General features: G+C 39.7%; 1 protein-coding gene across 1 annotated transcript in view; it reads right to left on the bottom strand.

Moving 5' to 3' along the window:
* Positions 1-3539: 3539 nt before the first annotated feature.
* The window catches only part of calcrlb (calcitonin receptor-like b), a 28102-nt gene continuing 8120 nt past the window's right edge, over positions 3540-23521 (bottom strand). Inside the window, exons 3-13 of the mRNA XM_050063310.1 lie at positions 21544-21694; positions 21337-21444; positions 19665-19777; positions 19496-19587; positions 14000-14126; positions 13760-13913; positions 13621-13681; positions 13460-13526; positions 13070-13288; positions 11611-11652; positions 3540-8071 (exon numbers count right to left, since the gene is read on the bottom strand). Of these exons, the coding sequence (XP_049919267.1) occupies positions 7865-8071; positions 11611-11652; positions 13070-13288; positions 13460-13526; positions 13621-13681; positions 13760-13913; positions 14000-14126; positions 19496-19587; positions 19665-19777; positions 21337-21444; positions 21544-21694 (1341 nt within the window). The 3' untranslated portion in view covers positions 3540-7864. The remainder of the gene's footprint in view (positions 8072-11610; positions 11653-13069; positions 13289-13459; positions 13527-13620; positions 13682-13759; positions 13914-13999; positions 14127-19495; positions 19588-19664; positions 19778-21336; positions 21445-21543; positions 21695-23521) is intronic.

Below are 23521 nucleotides of genomic sequence, written 5' to 3'. Positions count from 1 at the left end.
TGTTAATTTATTATGCTGATCTGTTCTGTACGACATCTATTGCACGTCTGTCCGTCCTGGAAGAGGGATCCCTCCTCAGTTGCTCTTCCTGAGGTTTCTACCGTTTTTTTTCCCCGTTAAAGGGGTTTTTTTGGGGAGTTTTTCCTTATCCGCTGCGAGGGTCATAAGGACAGAGGGATGTCGTATGCTGTAAAGCCCTGTGAGGCAAATTGTGATTTGTGATATTGGGCTTTATAAATAAAATTGATTGATTGATTGATTGACCAGAACTGGGTGTCTCCTAGCAAGATATTGGGGTATTTCTAGCTGTGTTTGTGGCACCACAACTGTGTGGTTTTTTTTTAGGTGAACACTGGGCCATTTCTAGCTGTGATAAAACTGGGGTGTGTTTTAGTAAGACAATGGGTTCCAAAGGTGGTTGTGCAAAAAAAAAAAAAAACTATCTAAGCCAAAACATGATCTTTTTTTAACCATAATTAAGTGTTTTTTTGCCTGAATATAACTTCAAGTTAAAGGCGCTGTATGTAAGAATGTGGCCAAAATGGTTACTGCACTCAAATTCAAAATACTGCCGCGAGTCGTGTCCGCCCCCCCTCCCCTACAGATTTGAGGTTGCTGCTTTGTGCTGAAATGCTGCGTTGTGCTCCGGCGTCCGGCAAAAATAGAACTCCTGCGTATCTGTTGCGGAGGGCTCCGGAGTGCCGCAGCTGAGATGGAGCCGGAACGCAGCACAGCTGCAGCCGGTGGAAACACACACATTGACTAGAATTGAATCCTATCGGCTCCGCTGCCGTGCTGGAGCGCAGACGCAACTAACACGCATCTGGTGGAAATAAGGGGAGATTTGTTTGCCCACGGGCGGCTGCCGTGGCAGTCTTGGCATTTTTGGGAATCATAACGAGGATGTTTGGGTTTAGTTGCACCGTCAGCCATTGTAGCACAGTCGTAACTGTAACTGATGCTGAGACTCTACTGACTGCGTGACTGGTAGACGGCGGTGGGTGGCGCAACAGGCCAAAACACAAATTCAAAACATAAACATGATTTGCAGACCGTAAAAAAATGTTTTAAATGCGAATATTCTGGCTGTACTATTGTTGTCGGTGAGATCAGTATGTTATATGAACATTATTCCTTAGTCTCTGTGACATATTAGGAGGATTTTGCGACTATTTGCTTTAGATTTCTTACATATAGCTCCTTTAACCACAGCATTGTTGAAACATAAAAAAAAACAAAAACATACATCATAGGTTATACGTTACAATACTTTCTAGTCACAATTGTGGCATCAATACTTTGCGTGTTTTTTTCGCAAGACATAGGACATTTGTGTGTTTTTTAGTGAGACTTCATGGCTCTTCTATTGTGGCACCCAAAACGTGTGTTTTTCAGCAAGACATTGGGAATACCTTCAGCTGTTGTTGTGTCACCAAAACCAGGAGTTTTTTATTCGGGCATTGATAGTCGTGACTGTGGCACAAAAGGTGTTTCAGCAAGACATTGAGGCATTTCTATAGCACAGATTGTAGCATCTAAAATGTGTTTTTTTTAGCGGGACATTGGCAGCACCTCCAGCTCTGATTGTGGCCCCAAAATCAGAAGTTAGCAAGACATCGCTGCATGACTGTGGCAACAAAACTAGATGTTTTTTAGCAAGACATTGGGTATTTCTCCTCGCAATGGTGGTACCTAAACTGTTTTCTAGAAAGATACGGATGTATTTTTAGCCAAGTGTCTGGCACCACAACTGTGTTTTTTTTAGATGCACATTAGGGCAATGTTAGCTGTGATTGTGGCATCAAAACTGGGTGTTATTTTAGTGAGACAACAGGGCATTTCCAGTGGTGGCTGTGCAACAAAGTATTTTAAGCCAAACATGATCTTTTCCTAACCCTAGTCTAGAGGTTGTGTTGCCTAAACATAACCAAAAGTTAATGACAGCATTGTTTGAACATATCCTCAACGTATATAACATAATGTTACACATCAGTGGGTGGAGAAATGCACTATGAGAACTTTTTCTCATAGTGCATTATTTGTTATTCTGGCAATTGGATTGATGATAAAGCAAGCTAGTAGCATATTTGGGCTTTTCTGTAGTTTTTATTTATATGCAGAAGGTGAAGAGGAAGTTGTTTTAGGTAAGATTATAAAAAAACACAATATTCCCTTTGCCTCCTCTGTCAGTATTATTTTGTTCCTTCATTATTGCCATTGGTATTTTGAGACCTTGGCATACTGCCTCTTAAAAATCTGTCTTTAATCTGTCCCCCAGCAGAAATTCCCTTTACAAATAGAGATGTTTAACACTGGCCCTGAAGTGTATTTGCTCCTGCTTTTAGGAGAATCTGAGGTCCTCAGGAATGTACTGAGGTTCGATGAAGTATTGAGTCACTGTGTATTACGTAAATTCATAATTGTCTGTTTCTCACTGAGGGAACATTACACCAGTCAAATTAAAGCTTAACGTGGCCACGACAATATGAAGCAGATTTACATGATTGTTGTCTGGAACATCTAAAACAGGCAGCTACATGTGCATGGTTGTCACCGTGCAGAAGAGCACATGAGGCACATTATGTCTCCATTCAGTCATGTCCTGTGGAAACGTCCCTGACAAATACCCAGAACTGCTACCAACTAGAAATACACACAAAACATCAGCTAAATGCTTTAAGTTTTTAGTGGAAGCGTACGGAAGTAAAGGCAGTAAACAAGTGTTAGTCATGAGACTGAGGAAGTGTTTGCTACCAGCACACAAGAGCCGACAGATCAAGAGTTCAATGGCAATGTATTCTTAGAAACAGGAAGCCTGCAATACATCCACTGGTCTGATTTCCACTGAGGTAAATAAAGGGAGGTAGGTCTGGTGTTGTGATCGGTAAACAACAAAAACATCTTTACCCTCACATGTGCATGCTTCAAGTTCCCTTTTTTTGTTTAATTTCTGTTTTAAAGGAAATGTGTGCCCTCAGAAACCACACAGGATACTATCTCTCTTGATGTGGCAGGATGCAAGTTGAAAGTCGTGCTGTAAAAACGCCAGATGTTTAGTGTTGTACACAAAATAAAATGGGAGAGGATGGCCTCATGATGCCCCATGCACTGTCCAAAAACCACAGTCCTTTGTGCATTGAGGTCATGACTACACAAGGCGTGCAAGTAGCTCGTAAATATTACTCGCAATGATAAACGGCCACACATGCTTCTGATCACCATGTGTTTGCAGACGGATTTAAAGAAAAGTTAAGTGCTTTAGCAGCGTCTGTGTTCTGAATTTGATGAATGATGCACTGCATGGATATAGCACTTTTCCTCTGGGATTTCCTAATTGCACCTGGTCGCATATACATTTCTGGACGAGGAACAGACAACAACACGCCCTGCTTTGTCTGGAAACTATTCATTTCAGTGGGAAACGTTTTCTAAGGACAGACGAGGAAATCCCACCCTTAATTAAATATGTGGGAAAGAAAATACACTTAGATATTTACAGTAGAAGAGACACTGAGGAAAGAAGGACTCTTTTTTGAGTCTCAGTTTAAAACAGCTTGTTTTTATTTACAGCATTTCTTCAGTATAAACAAGCATTTATTGACAAAACTATGTTACAAAAATTAAAATAAGAAAATCTTTTGTAACACCTCCAACATGGGAAAACACACATCTGTGTTTATAGTATACAAGTTTCTTTTAACATTAAGGCTCATTCTGGACATTGGGAAAACATATCTGTAGTAAAGAAATTTCTAAACTCAAGGTTCCCTTACTAGCTTTTACGAGGGCTTTCAATCATATCCCATGACCACAGAATATGGTTGAAAGTTCCAGAGAAAGCTGAACCTTGAGTTTAGAATATTAAAATACAGAGATCATTTTTTTTCCTTCTCTATTATAGCTCAATGTATTAGCAATACTATTATTACTGATACAATGTGTATTGCAAAAATGCACAGATGTCTGCAAAGCAAAGCTAGACTCATCTTTGTGAAGAGGTTTTGTTTTAAAAGAGCTGTATAGTGTACAACATTACAACATTAATATAGCAGCAAACAACTATTTGTTATGTAAAGATATAGTGGAGTAAAGCAACACATTCTCACTGCGACCTTGTGACTATAGACATTTGGTCATAGACCTTCACGTCCAGATACGACATGGAAGGTACCCTAGGTGCACTGGCCATTGACGTTCTGGGAAGCCATTTCACAAGAAATGTGAAGCACATAGGAACATGGTTAGGTTAGGTTTAGGAAAAAAGAACAGAGTTTGGCTTTACAATCATATGAGAAGTGAACACCACTCTCCCGGGTGAAAGTCGGTGTTTGTTGGACCCATCCAGCACCCCTCCCACCCACTCGGACTTTCAGTGCCTTAACTTTTGTTCTTGTCCCACCACATTTCCCCCTGATGCTGCCAAGTGCTGTTAAACTATAACAACGACTGGCTGCATATCACGCCAACGTTAAAGGACAGCTTTTTTCGTCATGACTTCAGAGTGAGAAAGGGTTGAGTAATGGCATCCTAAACAGAGAATGAAGCCATGCAATCTCTGTGTGTATAGCAGTCTGAGTTTCTCTGTTAATATTTGTAGCAGACGGTCCCTGTGTGTATTGACTAGCTAACTGCTGTTACCCTGCACTGGAGAGGGTACCACTGATAACACTAACCTGATCCACAGCGTAGTCAGGAATGTATGGTTCCCACCCACTAGTTCCCCCTTACGTTAACTCTGTTAGCTCTAACTGCTAGTTCTGTCAGCACTGTTACTGTTAGCATTGGTATCTTTGAGTGAACTCAGCCACCTCCATGTTGAGAACCGTGTGTAGACAGCCTGAATAAGACTCTGAATCAAGCACCCAAGAACAGCGCCAGGCTTTGGAGCCAGTTTTACATGGTGACCAAGAGTGGAACAACAACAACCATGTGATGCCAATCGGCCCAGAATTTTTTTTTTCCTACAGACCTACGTTGTAAAAGAGATGTAAATTAGTGGATGGGCCTACATTTTTTTAATTGTCACAAGCCCCCGTGAAATGACTTACTATCGGGGTCTAATCAATTCTGTCCAATGACAATTCAACAATCTAGACGAGTGATTACCTCATTTTTATCCCCATTCAAGTTTGCCTAGTCGAGCACTAAATGGGAAGTTAGCTGCTTGCCCAGCAGAAGTAAGCCACTCGACCAGTGGAAGTCTCTTGTACCCTTACTATATGGGCCACTTAATGTGCACAATGCGTGTAATTTTACACCACAGAAATCAAGGTTTTTTTGGCCTCATGGACCACTGACCAACTTTCTCTATATAAATCCATGCTCTGAATGTTGTATACTGCTCCTTTAAAGAAATAGTTTGACATTTCAGATATTAGATGAGAAGATTGATACCACTCTCAGACATGACAGTGGTATCAATCACCCAAGAAAACAAATAAGTGTGTTTTTCAAAACTGTCTCAAGAAATGAATGCCACTTATCAGACGATAACACCTCAACAATGTAGCCTAACACATATATGTCCAGTGTAATATCTAATAAATATCTGTGTCCACTATCGAGCACATTCAGATATATTTAGGTTTCTTTAATAGCACAATACCTGTGGCAGAGAGATAGTCTTTTCTTCTAAAAATCAGTTCAGAAATCATAGTAGAAATCATGTCTTGTAAATTGTTATAGTACACATTCAGTATAATGAAAAACAGAAATAGTATGCCTATGTATTTGGATTAGATTTAGATTTAGATTGGATTTAGAAGAATGGTTCAGCATTTGGGGAAATAATTCTTGCAGAAAGTTATCCAGCAAGCTTTATAGAAGCTAAGCTTTATAGCTTCAATCTACCCATCAAACTCTCAGCAAGAAAATGAATAAGTGTACTTCCTGTTTTGGAGGGCTGAAACCTGCAGCTCTTCATGCATCAGGAAAGATATTTTTTATCTCTAACTGGAGGTGACAAACTTTATCTTATCAGTGAATCAACATACGTCAGTTCCTGCTGAATCTGTTTCCTGAACACTGAAACATTGACCTTTTCTTTATCTAAAAACATCTTTTACCCTTATCAATATACTACTATGAATTAAAGTGTAACATGAGTAATGTACAATAATGTGTTAGCTGACTGGAAAAATATACAGAGTACACAAAAGGCTATGTATTTTGTGCCTTGATATATGTCATATTCAAATATATGTACAAACATGCATTTTTCAGTCATATTTGTCTCTGTGATAATCTCACACATCAAATCTCCAGCATTTTGGAATAATCAGACATGAAGCAAACAAATAAAAACAGTGAGTCTAACGGAGCATTAACTTAAAAGATACTGTAAGACAATGTAAGCTTATGTTTCTAACAACAAGTCCTCCAACCCATACAAACACAAAGGCTGTTTGTTCCTATCCTCTAATACAACCCACAGGAACTTCCTAAATTAGCGTCCATACTGGTAGCAGGCAATCAACACATGTCCTCATACCAAAACAAAAAAAAAAGTTTGTATGTTTGTATGATGCATATGCCATGTACACATTCATAAAAGTTCAATTTGTAAACTTGAAAAAAACAGCTCTTTGTAATTTCTGTAAGTTGTTCATTTATCACCAAAGCATTTATCAGTAAAACAGTTAAAATGGCCAAAAGTTTGACTAATTGCATCGCAGGACATTTTAAGTGTGCCCCTAAATTTTCTGCTTGTGCTCCTAAAATTTTCATTTAGGGGCTACAGTGCTCCAACTAAAAGAAAGTCAGTGGAGCCCTAGTTATGTGGGTTATGTTAGATTGTTAAGTACGTTAGGTAAGTTAAGTTATGTACCTAATTAAAATAAGTCACCACAGGGCATGAACAGCAGTCTCCTGGGTCAAAGTCCTGTGTTAGTTTGACCAATCTATCCACCCCGACATCCTTCCTATGTGAATTTTGTTGCTCTTAATTTCACATCAACTTCTGCCTTTGCTCCTGTCATAATTACAACAGCCATTAGAGGTCTAACAATAAACGTAAATATGGGTTGCAGTAAGCTGCTTGTACAAATGACATGTGGGGTCTGACAACATTTTAGTTTTTTGTCTTTTTTTTTTTTACTCAGCTAAAGAAAGCAATACATACATAGGAAACTCTGAGTTGCATGCCTTGAATTCATAAGTGGTAAAGCAGGAATGATGTGTGTGTGTTTGTACTTTTTTATATTTTAAATGTGTAGTTCTGTGTGGTACTATCAACAGAAATAATGGTACTTGCTCTTCATGCTTGCCAGTAGGTTAACTCCTAGAAACTATAGCTCCGGTTGTGCCCACTGATCTTTGCATTAACCAAAGAGATTATTATATGTGCTTATAACTAAAACCTGAAATGATTTTTCAGATTTTGCAAGTCTTTCAACAGGGTTCTCATGCATTTCCTTCCCACACTCACTGTTTAAATTTTAAATTCAGCAATACCCTTAAAAAATGCCCAAAAAAACAACTCTCTTTGCAAGATTCTAAGAGTCAGCTCAACAGCATGGCTTCTTCTCACCGATGCCTCTTCAAGTTAATTCCACATGATGCAAAAAAGCATTAATTCCTCATGTTAATGCTTGAGGGTCTTCCTTTTGTCCAGTAACAGCCCCTTTGAATATTCATTGGAAGTAACTAATGAAGAAGAACCAGAATCTTAGGTGTCAAGCTCCTTCTGTTTTAGTAATATTCATGAGAAAAAGTTTTTTAAAAAGTGAAATATCTGAGTTTTAGTGGCTGGAAGTCGGGGAAAAATCAAAAAAGAGAAAAGTTTGCACTCAGGTGCCATGAACAGTAGTAAAACTCCAAGAAAAAAAAGTAACATCTTGGGAAAAGTCAAAGAAACAATGATCCCTCACACGAAAGGACTGTCCGATCTGAATATGTCCGAGTAGCTCTTGCCGTTCATGTGCTCAGTGTGGCTTTCGATGCTATAGCAGCGGTGGACCTCTGTGAGCGACGACGCCACGGAAGACGCTGAGCGGAAGAAGTCGGCATTGGCAAAGGTGCCAGCGAACTGCATCCGCTGCTGGTTCCAGTGTCTCCGCAGAACGCTCTGCACCTGCAAAATGAGACATAAAGATCAGGGCTGTAGTCAACCAAAGAAAATCTTGGTCGACTAAAGTCACACATAATCTTCAACTAATCGATAAGTCGTGGGGGAAAAAAAAATCTTCATGTTATTTTTACTTCTGCAGTGGTGTGTCTGTGTCACTCTGCAGTTACATCTCCAAAACACTCTCACACACAATCACTATAAATCGCAGAACTGACAGACAAACACTTGTCTTTATCTGGACACTTTTCCCCACCAATACAACAAGCTAATGTTATTAGCACAAGTCTATGGCATTTTACATTGTATAAATTAGCCTAGCGTCTAGCGATCTTTTCCTCTTCTCATATTAAACCAGGGACAACAGAGACATTTAACAAAGGTAATGGCACACAGTTTGGCTCCATTACAACTCACAACATTCACCGACAAAACAACTGTCTTATACTAAACACGTTTTCCAAAGAAATAACAACATGCTAACGTTATTAGCGCCAGCCTATGGCATTTTATATTGTATAAATTAGCCTAGCAACGAGCAGAGATTTCCTCTGTTCATATAAAGCCAGGATAAATCCCTAAGAATAAATCCCTGAAGGATAAATCACACACAAGACTTAGAATGCTATTTTAGAGGAGGCTTTACTGTCTTCACAATTCATTACTTGTATTTATATATATACAAGTAAATAAAAGCTTCGTTTCCACTGAGTGAAGGAGGTCTGTGTCACCGCGACGCCACTGTTGCCAACTCCTCAGTAAGAAAAGTAGCTACTGGCTGTCCTAAAAGTCGCTAGAAGTCGCTAAATGACATAATCGCCTAATTTGCATAATTGTCCATATGCATGTAATTGTAATAGCTGCTGTAGGAGAGAGGAATAACGTCGTGGGAGAGACAAAAACTGAGTAAAAAAACACCCTGAATATGTTTAGAACTACAAATGAACCTTCTTTCAGTGATTTATATTAGACAAAGAAAATTTTACATTTACATCCCGCCCTGACTGAAAACCAGGTCGGGATCAGCCAGTGGCGGTTCCGCGCATGCGCGATTCACTTGCAGTCTGGACGTGGAGGGGTTAACATCTCCTGCTCTGACTGCTGCTGGGAGGGAGGACTGGGCCATCTGTGAGTGCTCTGGGGCGAGGGAAGGGCCCACGGCAGCATCCGCTGCTCGTTGAGAAGAATAAGAATGATACGTGTTCTCACAACAGAGTCTCCAGAAGTCTTCAATAACATCAGAAAAAGTCGCTAGATTTGTCTCTAGTCGCTTTTTTGAAAAAGAGTCGCTAGAGGGGTCTGAAAAGTCGCTAAATATAGCGAAATATATATAACTTTCTGTCAACAACGGAGGTGTTTTGAAAACACCCCCATTTTCACAGGTTACTTGGCCTGTCCCTCCCGCCCAGGAAATAATGGATTAATCCTGGAAAGCTGTTGATGTAGCACTTTTCTCCTTATGAAAGTAACACAGCGATTATTCAACTAATGAGAATTTGGTCGGACGAGAGCATAGCGACCAAAAATCAACTAGTCGACCAGGAGACTACAGCCCTAATAAAGATTATGTAAGAAGGATGGCAGAGATTGCACCATTCACATTCACCCTCTTCGAAAGTTATTAGCCCATGGAATGGCTATTGTCACCTGTTGGTGAAGATTCATAGTCATCCAGGTCATGGTAATCCTAAGTGCTATATGGTAGGCAAGGTTAGAACTGAAGAAGCCTCTTGGATGAGAGGTGAAACGTCAAGAAAGTCCAGATGCCTACAATATAGCACTGACGACCATTATCACTTGTTGTTACGACCCTTATAATGATTCAGAGGGGGCAAACTGCACAGGTAGGCCAGAAGGTGCATATCCAATGTTGTGAAATGGTTGCAGTTTTGTTAGTTCAGGTGCAAAAACTACATGGTTGAGGTGGGTTATGGATTGAGTTATGCAGGATTTACACCTCTGCGTCAAATCGACGCCGTACCTATGGTGTAGAATAATGTGCACCTCCCCAGAAATGTAACTACATGTCGCAGTGACGCAGACCTACTGTCTGTTTTAGTAAGCTGAAACCATTTCCCTCAGTGGAAACAAAGCTGTTATTTACTTTTATTTCACAGATAAGAAACAATAAATTGTGAAAACAATAAAGCCTCCACAAAATATCATTTTAAGTCTTTTGTGTGATTTATCCTTCAGGGATTTTTTACATCAGGATTTATTCTGGCTTCATATGAGCAGAGGAAATCTCCACTCGTCCCTAGGCTAATTTATAGCCTACAATGTTAAATGTCATAGACTTGTGCTAATAACATTAGCATGATGTATTTGTCTGGAAAATGTGTTTAGAATAAGACAATTGTTTTGTCGGTGAACCTTGTGAGTTGTAATGGAGCCAAATTTTGTAACGTGACCTTTGTTAAATGTTGCTGTTGTCCCAGGCTTCATGTGAGTAGAGGAAAAGTCTGCTAGCCGCTAGGCTAATTTGTACAATGTAAAATGCCATAGGTTGGTGCTAAAACATTAGCATGTTGTATTTGTGGTTGAAAATGTGTCCAGATAAAGACAATTTCTTTGTCCGTGAATGCTGTGAACTATAATGAAGCCGATATGTGTAGTTGAGTTTGAAATTGTCGCTATTAAGCCATGTTTAATGTGTGTTTTGGGTGTTTTTTGAATCAACTTAACTTTACAGCACTTCACAGAAATCCCACCGCCAACTAGTGTTTTGGAGGTGTAACTACAGACTGACACAGACACACTTCTTCACAAGTATAAATGCTTACAATGGCATAGGCCACGTGTGTCGGCTACGTAGGCTACAGCTTAGGGTCTGCATAGAGCTGACACACAAGTAGTTCCACTTTAGGGTTAGGGTTACATTCAAAGCAGGTGTCACATTTCATCTTATTTTTTGGAAGACTGAAATCAAAAAAGATTTTAAATGCATTTATATCCATATTTAAAGCTCTCCATCAAGATCTGTAGCTGCCACTGAGGTAAATTAGGTCATATAATATTTTTTCTGAATGTGAATGCTTTGAAATTGAAAATTGAAATGACTTATAGTGGATTTTTGGGTTATAGAGTTATAGGACCACCTCTGAAATGAGATGCTACAGGTATATCTCAAGTGGCTACCCTTTCAATAATTTCAAATTCAATAATTTAAATGTATTCCTACCAGCATGGAAAGGGACTTTTGAACAACATTAGCTGAATAAAAAATATATGAAAAATCCAGCAACTGGGGAAAGTCATAACTTAAGTATCTCTAATGTCCTGGCCCCATGTCAATCTGTGATTCATGCTGCATTTTAGTGCCAAGCGTGAACACGTCAATGTTCCTATTAAAAGCCATGTCTCAAAGCGTCAAAAATGTGAATGAGAACTCAAGAATGATGTTTTCATAAACTACTCCTAAAATTATCCAGAGCTTAATAACCCCTTAAAGTGAGAATTAAGTGGGTAGCAAATTCAAAATCTAACCTTGAAATGTGAGATGCTGTGTTGCAGTCATAATATGCTAAACCACACTTATTACTCACCTCCCCATTGAAGAAGCAGAATATTGTAGAGACCAAGAGACCCTGCATGAGAAAAAAGTTTCTTGAGAAAATACACAAGTTAGGAATTCCCTTAAGCTCAAACAGCTGCTCACAGTGTCACATGTTCATGCTCTTATTCTACAAATATTTGTAATTTTAAACCACAAAATTATTGAGGATTTTGCCATTGGGTAGTTCTACAACAAGTCTGCACCCACAGTAGAGCTCTTAATATCATGTATTAGTGATTTTTATTGGGTAAAAGCAAAGTTGTATTTGTTGGATAATGCAACTTAAAATCATGGGTGGATAATGAGACAGTGGGCCATTGGCCACAGGCCCCAGCACCTGTTCTACCTAGGAGAAAGGTACACAGACTTTGTGACAGTTTTGTGTCTCTTTAATCATTTTTGTCTCTTTGAGATCATTTGTGTGTCTTTTTTGTCATTTTGTGTCTCTTTGAGATGATTTTGTGTTCTTTGTAGTCATTCTACGTCTCTTCAAAGTCATTTTTTAATCAGTTTTTTTTTAATGTCTCTTTGTAGTGATTTTCAGTTTGTACGTCTTTGTAGTCATTTTGTGTCTCTTTTGGTCCTTTGTTATCTCTTTGTAGTCATTTTACATCTCTTTAAAGTGTTTTATGTATTTTTGAGATCATTTTGTGTTATTTTTGGTCAGTTTGTGTCTTCTTTGGTTATTTTTGTGTTTCTTTGTAGTAATGCTGCTTCTCTTTGAGTTCATTTTGTGTCTCTTTGTAGTTTTTTTGTTTCTCTTTGTAGTCATTTTTGCGTCTCTTTGGAGTCATTTTGCATCTCTGTAGTCATTTTCACTATAAAGTCATTTTGTGTTTCTTTGTGGTGATTTTGTGTTTGTTTAAAGTCATTTTGAGATTTTTGTGTCTTTTTGTAGCCATTTTGTGTCTTCTTTGGTTATTTTTATGTCTCTTTGTAGTGTTTTTGTATCTCTTTGTAGTCATTCTGCATCTCTTTTAAGTCATTTTGTGTCTCTTTGAGATCATTTTGTGTCATTTTTGGTCGTTTTGTGTCTTCTTTGGTTATTTTTATGTCTCTTTGTAGATGTTTCGTATCTCTTTGTAGTGATTTGTGTCTCTTTGTAGTCATTTTTGTTCTCTTTAAGTTCATTTTGTGTCATTTTGGTCGTTTGGTGTCTGTAGTCATTTTATGTCTCTTTTAAGTAATTTTGTGTCTTTTTGGTCGTTAGGTGTCTCTTTGATGCCTTTTGTTTTTGTCTCTTTGAAGTAATTTTGTGTCTTTTTTAGTCAATTGGTGTCTCTTTGCAGTTGTTTTGTGTCTCTTTGTAGTCATTTGCCTCTCTTTAAAGTCATTTTGTGTCTCTTTGAAGTAATTTTTTTTTTTGAAAGCCAGGGGCCCCCTGACACTTTAGGCCCCTGGGCCTGTGCCTCATAGGCCCAATTGGTTTCTCAAACCTTTACACTGACCTGGTAGTGCATAAGGATCTCCATGACATACAGGTAGATCTCAGAGACCCAGTCATCCTGAGGCTTGTAGGGGAGCAAGACAAACTGGATGCCGAGCAGAGGGATGAGGATGAGGGTTGCTCTCACAGCCCTCATGTAGAGGCTGGACTCGGCCTGGTGGGTCACTCTCAGCTTGGTGATGAGAACCCGAACGATGTTGAGCAGGAAGAAAAGATTCACCTGGAATCAAAGAGGCAAAAAAAAGGTGTAAGACTATAGTTTGACACAGTGGCAGCCATTTTCATCACTTTCATGATGATAAAACAAGCAAGAAGTGAAGATGGCTACATAACAGGCCTGCAGAGCATCGCCAGAGTCATTAAGTAATTCCCATGTGGGCTCAGTGCTTACCACCAGTGCTGCACAGATGGGGCCATGGATGATGTACAGCAATGACGTATCTGAGCTGACCCAACATCTGTGGATGCATGAGTCACATCACCACATCATGTACTACAGAAACATGTGACTTAGATGCTGTGATATCTCACATGTCAAGACTAAAGACTCACTTGTCGTTGTAGTAGCAGTGGCGTGCTATTGAATGTATCACCGCTGGCACAAGTGGAAAACCTGCAAAATCAAATTAGAATTTTGATGACGTTTGACGTTATTATTGTGTGAAAATGGTGAAATATTATCTTTACTTACCCCAGCCCAGCAGATGATACCACATGAGATACTGTTTTTCTGCAAACACTGCCACAACAATCAGAGTGTGCAGGTAGATGCCCTCGCAGAGCATCCAGAAGTAGTTACAGCTCAATAGATACAGGTGGATGAACATGAGCAGCTTACAGCTCGCCTGGAAGGATAAAAGCAACATGAGCTCTACTGTTTTTACTGGAATAGAATACCAAGTAATGTCTGCACAGAAAGTCGATCACTCACCGAATCATTGTAGGTGTGTCCCTGTTTCTTTACCACTGTTGTAAGCCAGACAACAGTGATGATGGAGTTTAGCACAAATGAGAGGAAGAGGTTTTTGTGGAGCGTTATCCTCTGGCAGCTCAGACTCCTGAGGGCAGCAGAAAAGGAGACAAACGTTTGACACATATTCATTAGCTTGATCCAGGTCTTAATTCTTGTCCTTTTACACCGAACCGCAGCATTTGATACAACTGACCAAGACATCTCAATCAATAATCTTGAAAAGTTGGTTTGTCTTTCTCACTGTGTGTTAAACTGGTTCAAAACATTCATTGAAGGGTTGGAGATCATGTGTCTGAGAAACATGACCTCTGTTTTGGAGTTGCACAAGGGAGTTGCTTTGGTCCATTATTATTCTCACTGTACATGCTGCCACTTGGTAACATCATTAGAGAGCACAATGTTTGTTTCCATAGTTACACAGATGACACGCAACTGTACATCTCTGCTGAACCAAACAATGCTGCAGCCATAAACTCCATTACTACCTGTCTTTTGGCAGTAAATAAATGGATGAGCAATAATTTCTTAAAGCCCTAGATCTTTTGGGCTCAGCCTCAGTTTTTTTTTTTTTTTTTTTTTTTACTAATAAAGCACATCGTTTCCAGCAACGCAGACAACACAGCAGCACACTACACACTCACTGTCACACCAGCTTACATGGCATATGACTATATGTTTGATTTTTTGTTTCTGTAAATCCCTAATGATGTTTAGTATACACATACAACTTGTCAGTTTCCTTTTTTTTCATGTATTTCCGACTCCAAACTGACTACATGCACACACACATCTAAATTTAGAACATGGCACTCTTAAATACTTGATTCTGATTGGTCAATCAACAAAATTCTGCAGTGTTTATTTCTTGAGGTATCTCCACTGCTCTGTTGCTCCGTTGCTAGGGACTCCATAGCAATGGCCTTAGACTGAGGAGCATCAAAATCAGTTAACGTTAGTCCACACAGGCCAAATAGGATCGGAGTGGAAACGGAAACGTACCTACTGAATGTATACACATGCTGCTTTTGTTTTTTAATGATTATAACAGTGAAACAAAGACTGACCGTGCTGTACAGGAACCAGTGAAGGGAAGCAGGGAAACTTTGCTCATATTCAACCAGCTGTGTGTCAACGCATTGTGCACAGATGAACGTTGTTTGACTTCTTCCGCAGCCCCCCAACAGCTGCCAGTCTGGGTGGAGGTGAAGCTAAACACTGTTCATCTGCACACACTGTGTTACCTTGATTTCATTGCAGTGTCAGTCTCATATCCTGAACATATCCTTCAAATGCATATTGTAGAAATTTGAGAGTAATTTTCCAGGGATTGCAGTTAGCAACAGTGGGTGCGCCATGCCAGTCTAGCTCCGAAACCGAAAGTTTGTCGGACTTAGCAACAGTAGACTAACTAAGGGGGGCGGGCCTTAGCGAAAGGTGAATTCAATATTAATTAGTATCATTAGGCTGCCGTTGCCATGGATACAGAGTATAGACACATTTCTATTTGCGAATTTTGAATCAATAAAATGTGTTTTAATCATTATTTTGTGTCACATCACTGAATGTTTTAGTAGTAAGCCATGTTCTAAGCGGGATAATGTATAGTGGTATAGTGGTACCGAATGGAACCCCGCCTCTGGATTTATTTTTCAACTGTCACTGGCTCACTATACATTATTCCGCTTAGAACATGGCTTGCTACTTATTTCTTCTAGTTGTTTGTGCTGGTTTGCTCCTGATGGCCCTGCGATTTTCTCTCCCTTTCTTTTTTTTTTTTTGCTGGGGACATGTCATTTCTTAGCCAAACATCAAGCGTTTTGTCCTCTACAAAAATGTTAAAAATGATGTCCTGAAAACACTCCGATCCTATTTGGCCTGTGTGGACTAACATTAACTGATTTTGATGCTCCTCAGTCTAAGGCCGTTGCTATGGCGTCCCTAGCAACGGAGCAGCAGAGCAGTGGCGATACCTCAAGAAATAAACACAGCAGAATTTTGTTGATTGACCAATCAGAATCAGGTATTTAAGAGTGCCATGTTCTAACAGGTTTTAACCAACAATTTGGGCAACCCAATAATAGAAGACGAGTGTTCATTCTTTGTCAAAATACGTTAAAATCACATGGAATTATTCAAAATTTTCCTGGGGGAGAAACCCCCGAACCCTTGGGTAAAGAATTGTTCCCACTTCAGGGCTAAAGCCCCAGATGTTTTCAACTCCTAGCAACGCCCCTGGCCTCCATGAACACTGTGATCATCTGCTGCTGGTTTATGCAACAGCCGGAAGAAGATCTGGGATGCAGCCTTTGTCAATAATGCCCCAAAGCTATGGAACACACTACCTATCAGTGAAGCTAGCTCGCTAAATATTTTTAAATGAAAGCTATGTATCTGTTTACTCTTTTCAAATCTTACTTGATTTTATGATTTATAGTTTTACAGATCTATGATTTTATGAATCAGTTCTGTTTGATTGTGTTCTGTTCATTCTGTCTATTCTCATGCAAAGCACCAAGTGCTTATACTGCCCTTATTGTAAAGCACTGTGTGTGGCATTTCTTGTCTAAAAGGTGCTATGTAAATAAATTGTCTTATTGTTGTTGTTGTTATTATTATTACTATTATTATTATTCAATTTGTCATGAAAATCAACAATTAACATTAAAATTCATTTTTAATCTTGACAACTGTCCTAATAAATCAAGTGCAGCTATGCAAGAAATAAAGAAAATTGTAAATAAAATAACATTAAAAAAGAAATGATTTCATAAAAACTCATAACATAACATACAGTAAGTACGAGCTTTATTGGGTACAATTACCTAATAGATTTATTAGTGTTACCTTATATTTTAATGTATATATGTGGCATACAGATGTTTGTATATAGCAAATTGTAAGAGGTCCTTATAATCCCCTTTTCTGGTGTTTATAATCACAGCTTGACCATTTATAGTAGCATCTGGAAGAAATTGAGTATCTGGAGCATATAACATATAATCTATGTAAGTAACTCCTGATTTTATTGATTATTGTCATGGAAGAACCCTTTATTAATGATTAACTGCAGTAGCCTTGACGGCGAGAAACTCATGGCCATCTTTTAGTCTGAAGTCATGAATGGAAATAAATTATTCACCTAAAGTCATGTAGATTTCTTATTTTCATTATGTATTGAGTGATAAATGTTAATTTTTGATTTTCAGTTTCGGATAAGCAGGGGCATTTAAAGTTGACTTTAAAGCTAATACACATTTGATGTTTCCTGCTTTTAATCAAAAAGTTTTGACAACAACAAACTCAAAAACAAACATGGCGACTGTGGAGGAGATATTGATAATGTACCTCTTGCATAAAAGACAAATTCGGAGGCAGCGTTGTAGGAGGCGGTGGTCGGTGACGCCGTTAAATACATCGCGACTGGAGGACGGAGAATTCTTTTCTCTAGTACTGCCGATGACAGAAATTGAATTGTTATTTCTTCTTCGAGCTACGTATCGGGTAGTGACAGCAACACTGCCCCCACGGTTCCCGGTGGTACTGCTCCGTTTGGCCCGTATCCGTAAGCTTTATGGAAACGTGCAGAAATACGGACGAAATGAACGCGGAGCACGGACAGAAGGCTCTGTCTGTATCCGGATCCGTATTTAACGTTGAGCATAAATGAGCCCTAACGGCCGGGCTTCACCGGCTGCAAACATAAGCGTCATGTCAGCGTAGCGTCGCGGCTAATTCATTTGGGCTCCACTGACTGTGTATGGAAGCGACACGTAGAGAAGCCAGCGGGGTTGTTTACCGTTTGCTGAGCCGAGAGGCTGCATGTAGGCTGCATGAAATGTTAAAGCATTTTCCACCTAAGTTATTACATATATTTGAGTTATCTACAAGTTTACTGTACTGTTTGTCATCTACTCGCTTTCAAATGTCCGCCACGGACATTTACACAATGTCACGGATAAACATGGGTAAATGCATGAAAAAAAATCATCATATATTACCTCTGATAATGGTTTATTCATTTAAAAACACGTTTAGCACACTATTTCATGTAGTTTTTATCTGCTGGAGGGTCGCGTAGGGGAGCGTAGCGCGACAAAAATAGAAGAGCCACCTAAAATAGAGAGTTGTCGCGCGACAGACGGGGCTTGTTGCGCCGCTCCCGTTGCCGGTGGAGCCGCTGTAATTGATTAACAGGGGGACGAGCTGCTACGGGACTCGCGCTGCAGACGTGTCATGCTGCTGACCGGTGGACCCCGGTCGTAAGAGTTCCAGCTTGGCACTGCCCATCCCACTTCCTGCTTGGATATCTGAAGTGCCAAATAAGAGCAGCACCCAGTCCAGCTCTCCAATCTGCAATCCAGGGGACGGGGAATATAAGTTCTTGGCTAGTTTGCCAGTCAGGGAAGCTGGGAGTTCGAGTGAACAGCTCACCACTGTGTTGCTTTTTATTGTGTTCAGCCTAATGCATGAGTCACTAACCCATCAATTGTGATCAACATATTGATCAACATTAAGGCTCTTGACTACCCCAGCTGGCCACAGTCTTGTTACTTAGCTACTACCTTTATCACACATGTATACTGACAGATACTAATATATACTTTCAACATATTGTACCACAGTAGCCAGAAATATAACGATAATATTATTACTTTCATTAATGTTGTTGTAAGCTACTGTCATTACCATCTGTCCTGCATCTCTCTCTGTCTCTGTCTCTGTCTCTCTCTCTCTCTCTCTGTCTCATTGTGTCATATGGTTTACTGTTAATCTATTATGTTGATCTGTTCTGTATGACATCTATTGCTCGTCTGTCCGTCCTGGAAGAGGGATCCCTCCTCGTGCTCTTCCTGAGGTTTCTACCGTTTTTTTGGGAGTTTTTCCTTATCCGCTGTGAGGGTCCAATGGACAGAGGGATGTCGTATGCTGTAAAGCCCTGTGAGGCAAATTGTGATTTGTGATATTGGGCTTTATAAATAAAATTGATTGATTGATTGATCGATTGACTTGAATGAATCTGTGACGTGACATCCGCTGACCAAAATTCAGTAGACAACGTCTAATCTACATCAATTGATGCTGGCCTTGACGTAGAACACCAACATTTAATCATAAGGTATGGAGTGCAAAACCTCCAAAACTCCATAAAGTTAACATCCAAAATTAATTGTGGTTAGACATTTAAAATATCGTCAGTCCGATTTTCATTCCAACCAAACTTTACCATCTGTCTGACATACGAGTTCAACATATTTCTGAAGTCATTCTGATGTCCAGTGGGGATGTGGAAATTGGCTTTGATAGCTATTGATAACTCACACACTAACTGGCATGAGCAAATTTTTGTGGAGTGAACAACTGACCAACCAACCAACCAAATGACTGACAGAGTGGATAGGAGTGGATAATAACAGAGTGGATAATAGGAGATAAAGAAACTCATGCCCCACTTACTTAAAATGGAAGAATATTCCTAATGATATGAGCAGTGACACCAGCGACAGGCCGTGACCAATCATGACCAAGTAGAAGTGAGTCATTGCCGCCTGCAAGAAAGCAAAATGAGTACAACTTCACAGTCAAAGCTGCTTCATATTTTTATATTGTCTTTATTCCTTCTTACTGTCCCATGATGTGTCGTGTTGGCATGGCAGTTTGTGAAGTTTGTCCATGTCCTCTTGCTCTCGGGGTGGCGTCCCCACTCTCCCGTCTCTGTGCACACTTTGGATGCCATTGCTGGAAACAAATTTGCAACCACAGTTTTACATTTCTGTTTGTACATTTACATCATTTTTATATTTCTTTTTTTTTTCTTTTTTCTTTTTTTTCTTGTATAATTGAAAAATGAGATACAGCAGGTAACATAGCATGCTAATTGCTAATACAGCAAAGCTAATTAGAGGAGATGTAAACTTTGGAAACAGACAGGCCAGTTGTTTCTCCCTGCCTCTAGTTTTTATGCTGGTCTCTATGCTAAGCTAACATAAGCCCACAGACATCTCCCTTTTGGGAAGAAAGTTCACACTTTCTTCTAGAACATGTTTACATGCTCTAATGGTTAAAAACACTTTATTTTCCTCATACTATCTGTGCTGGAACATCTGTATTCACCCTCTGTCTGAAACGCTTTGGTTTAGTTCCTGTCTCTTAAAGACCCCCTCCCGAAAAGCCCAGTTTGATCTGATTGTTCAGCATCTTCAGGTCTTCCATGTCTCCGTGTCTCTGCACCACCATTGCAGCATGACTCCGAGGGAGAATAGCGGTACTTTTTACTGTGAAAAATCACTGCTAAGAGCTTTTTAACATGACCAGAAATGTTCCAGCAGGAATCTGATCTTATGATGAGACCCGATGAGAACTTCAAAACACAGCCAGACACATTCCAGCAAGAATATGATCCAAAATCGGGGCAATATTAATAACTCACCAATCAAATCACCAATAAAAGCTTCAAAACACAACCAGACATTTTCTAGTAGTGAAAGTGGAAGCAGGGAGAAATGAACAACATGAGCAACAAAGATTATATGTTTTACTGATGTTAGCATTTAGCTACATGCAACAGTGTACTTGTAGCCGGGGAAGGAATGTGTATAGTGGCACTATATTACGTGAAAAAACACCAACAAAGCTTCTTAGCACTACCAGACATGTTCCAGCAGGAACATGATCCGAAATCATTAAGATATTAACAACGTTGGCAACCAAGATTAGCCTACATGTTTCCCTGACTTTAGCATGTAGCTACATGTAGTATTGTACTTGCAGCCAGAAAATAATTGTGTATAGCTGCAATAAAAGCTTCAAAATACAACCAGACATTTTCTAGCAGGGATATGATCTGAAATCATGAAGAAATTAACAACATCAGCAGCCAAGATACACATTTCCCCGACTTTAGCATGTAGCTACGTGTAGCAGTGTACACTAAGTAATGTAAACACTTGCAGTAGCGTGCCTGGAGCAGATGACCATATAAAGAAATCTGTGAAGATCTGAAGTCAGCTTGTAGCCAATGTGTAAAGAACAATCAGAAACAGAGTATTCAAAATGGACTGAGGTTATTACTCACAGAGATTATTTTTACATACATTTACCTCATTAATGAAAACTTCAGCCACGTTTAATTGGAACATCCTACATTGTAATATTGTATATGACAGAAAATAAGGGAAAAGGTTAATAGGTCCCTTTTAAATATCATCTAAAGACCGGGAATTCAGCTTTAAACACAGGGAAACGGCACTCAAGTTGCTTTAAGTTGGTAAATATGACATTGAATTTTAGAAATTTACCTTGAGGATCAAAATCGTGATAGTAGTCTGGACAGCTCTGCTCTGTTTGTCCGGGTTCAGTTTCATCCCAGCACAGCCACCCATCCCACGTCGCGTTGCAAACTGGCCCTGCAGACAACAAAGGACACACAGTGATATGTTGGAGTGACTTCATATGGTTAGTAGTGACATCAAGTCACCAAAGGCTTTTTGAGATCAGCTCCTCACCTATTGTTTTTGTTTTGCGGTGTGATTCTTTTATAATCCTTTGGAAACATTCGTACTGGGCTGTGGCGATTTGGTTCCCTGTCGACTGATGTTCGCTCCGATGGTTTAGATGCTCCTGGTAACCCTCCTCAGAGTTTGCCACCACCAGCAGCTTTAGAGAGATTATTGGGATTTAGCATGCAAACCCACACAGGTGTACAGAAAAATAGTGTTAAGCAAAAGCTTACAAATGAAACATTAAGATAAAATATATGATATAGATCAATTGTAATGCAATAAAAAAAGTCACAAGCTGTACTGTTTTGTCTTCTGTGGCTCTGTGGGGGCTAAAATCACTCTCAGGTTGCATTATGGGAAGTGCAGGGTCAAGATCTACCCATATCTGCACCTAATAGTTAGTATCTCAGCGTCTGCTGCTTCAATTTTGGCCATTCTTTTTTAATCTGTCTCTCACAACACCCACAACTTTATGGAAGTGCAATACTAAATCACTACTGTAGTGCCCCTTTAAGGAGCGCCCCAAGAGCATGGGCGGATTATGAGACAATGGGCCTGTGGGCACATATGCAAAGGGCCCCACCATTCAGCAAAACACACAGGTGGTTGTGGTTGTTTTGTGTTTCTTTGTAGTCGTTTTGCATCTTTTTGTGGTTTTGTGTATCTTTACAGTCATTCTGTGGTGTCCATGTAGTTGTTTATGTCATTTTATGGTCGTTTGGGTCTCTCTGTGGTAATTTAGTGTGTCTTTAAGGTAATTTTATGTCGTTTTTGGTCATTTTGTGTCTCTTTGTAGGTGTTTTGTGTCTCTTTGCGGTTGGTTTGCCTGTTTTTTGTAGTTTTATTTTACACTGGCTCCCCCCTCTACTGGAATTTTTGGGTAATTAATACTCCTCTAATCACAAGTATGTATTCACAACTGAGAAAAACGTAAACATAGCTGGCCACTCAGAACATGCCTAACTGAATATGTGTGGATCCCACAGTATATAAGGAGGCAGATTCCTGCCATCAGAAATCCTTTTTCTCTTTAATGAATTGCACACTAACCTCCAGCCGGTCAGGATCAATGTGGCTGGGTCAATGTTATGTTGCAACAGCGTGTTCATGCATCAGACTCCACCCACTGTATCTATAGAGTCCAGTAGAGGGCAGAGCCTGTGTAAGATAGAACAAAGGCACAATATTGTAACCCTAGTCCTGTTAGCACAGGCAGTGACCACTATCTTGGGTCCCTGTTACTCCTATGTTGCATGCTGAAGAGGGTGTAGGATGTCTGATGGCTGCCTCCTTATATGCTGTGGGGTCTGCACATGTTTGGATAGGCACGTCATGATTGTCTGGCCATGTGTATGCTTTTCTCAGTGTGAATGTGTGCTCATGATTGAAGGAAAATTACCCAGAGTCCAGTAGATGGCTCCGCCTGTGCTAACAGAATTAGGGTTACAATATCGTAACCTTTGTTATCATGTGTCTCTTTTTAGTTTTGCATCTCTTTGTGGACTTTTTTATGTCTCTTTGTCTCTTCCTGTTTATTGTGTGTCAGTTTTGTTGACATTTTGCAGATGAAGGTCAAGGGGGGCCCTGGCACTATGGGCACCTGAGCCTGTGTCCAGTAGAGTGTTGAGTCATCCATCTATGATTAGGAGGATTAAAGTACTCAGCCAATCACAGAGTTTTAAATGTCAGGAAGGGACTGGGTGCTGCTTTTTAAAAACAAAGAACTTCAGTTATGCTGAAAAATATTCTAAAAACTGGAGATTACATAGAGATTTAGTTCTGGGGTTATATTTTATCAAATGTGCATGGCCAAAAAAACCCAGAACCAAATAGAATTATAGCTGCTGCGCAGTGATGGGTCGGGTCCGGGCATTTTTAGGCAATTCTGAGCAACAAGCAGAAGAACTGGAAGACATTTAGGAATTTAGCAACACAATCTGCCTTTTGCATCAGCTGAGGCTTGAACTCACAACCTCTGAGA

Source organism: Epinephelus moara, chromosome 15 (genome assembly GCF_006386435.1).
Source record: "Epinephelus moara isolate mb chromosome 15, YSFRI_EMoa_1.0, whole genome shotgun sequence".
NCBI classification, from domain to species: domain Eukaryota; kingdom Metazoa; phylum Chordata; class Actinopteri; order Perciformes; family Serranidae; genus Epinephelus; species Epinephelus moara.
Note: the sequence above shows the minus strand (reverse complement) of the source record. Positions and strands in the feature narration are given on the sequence as shown.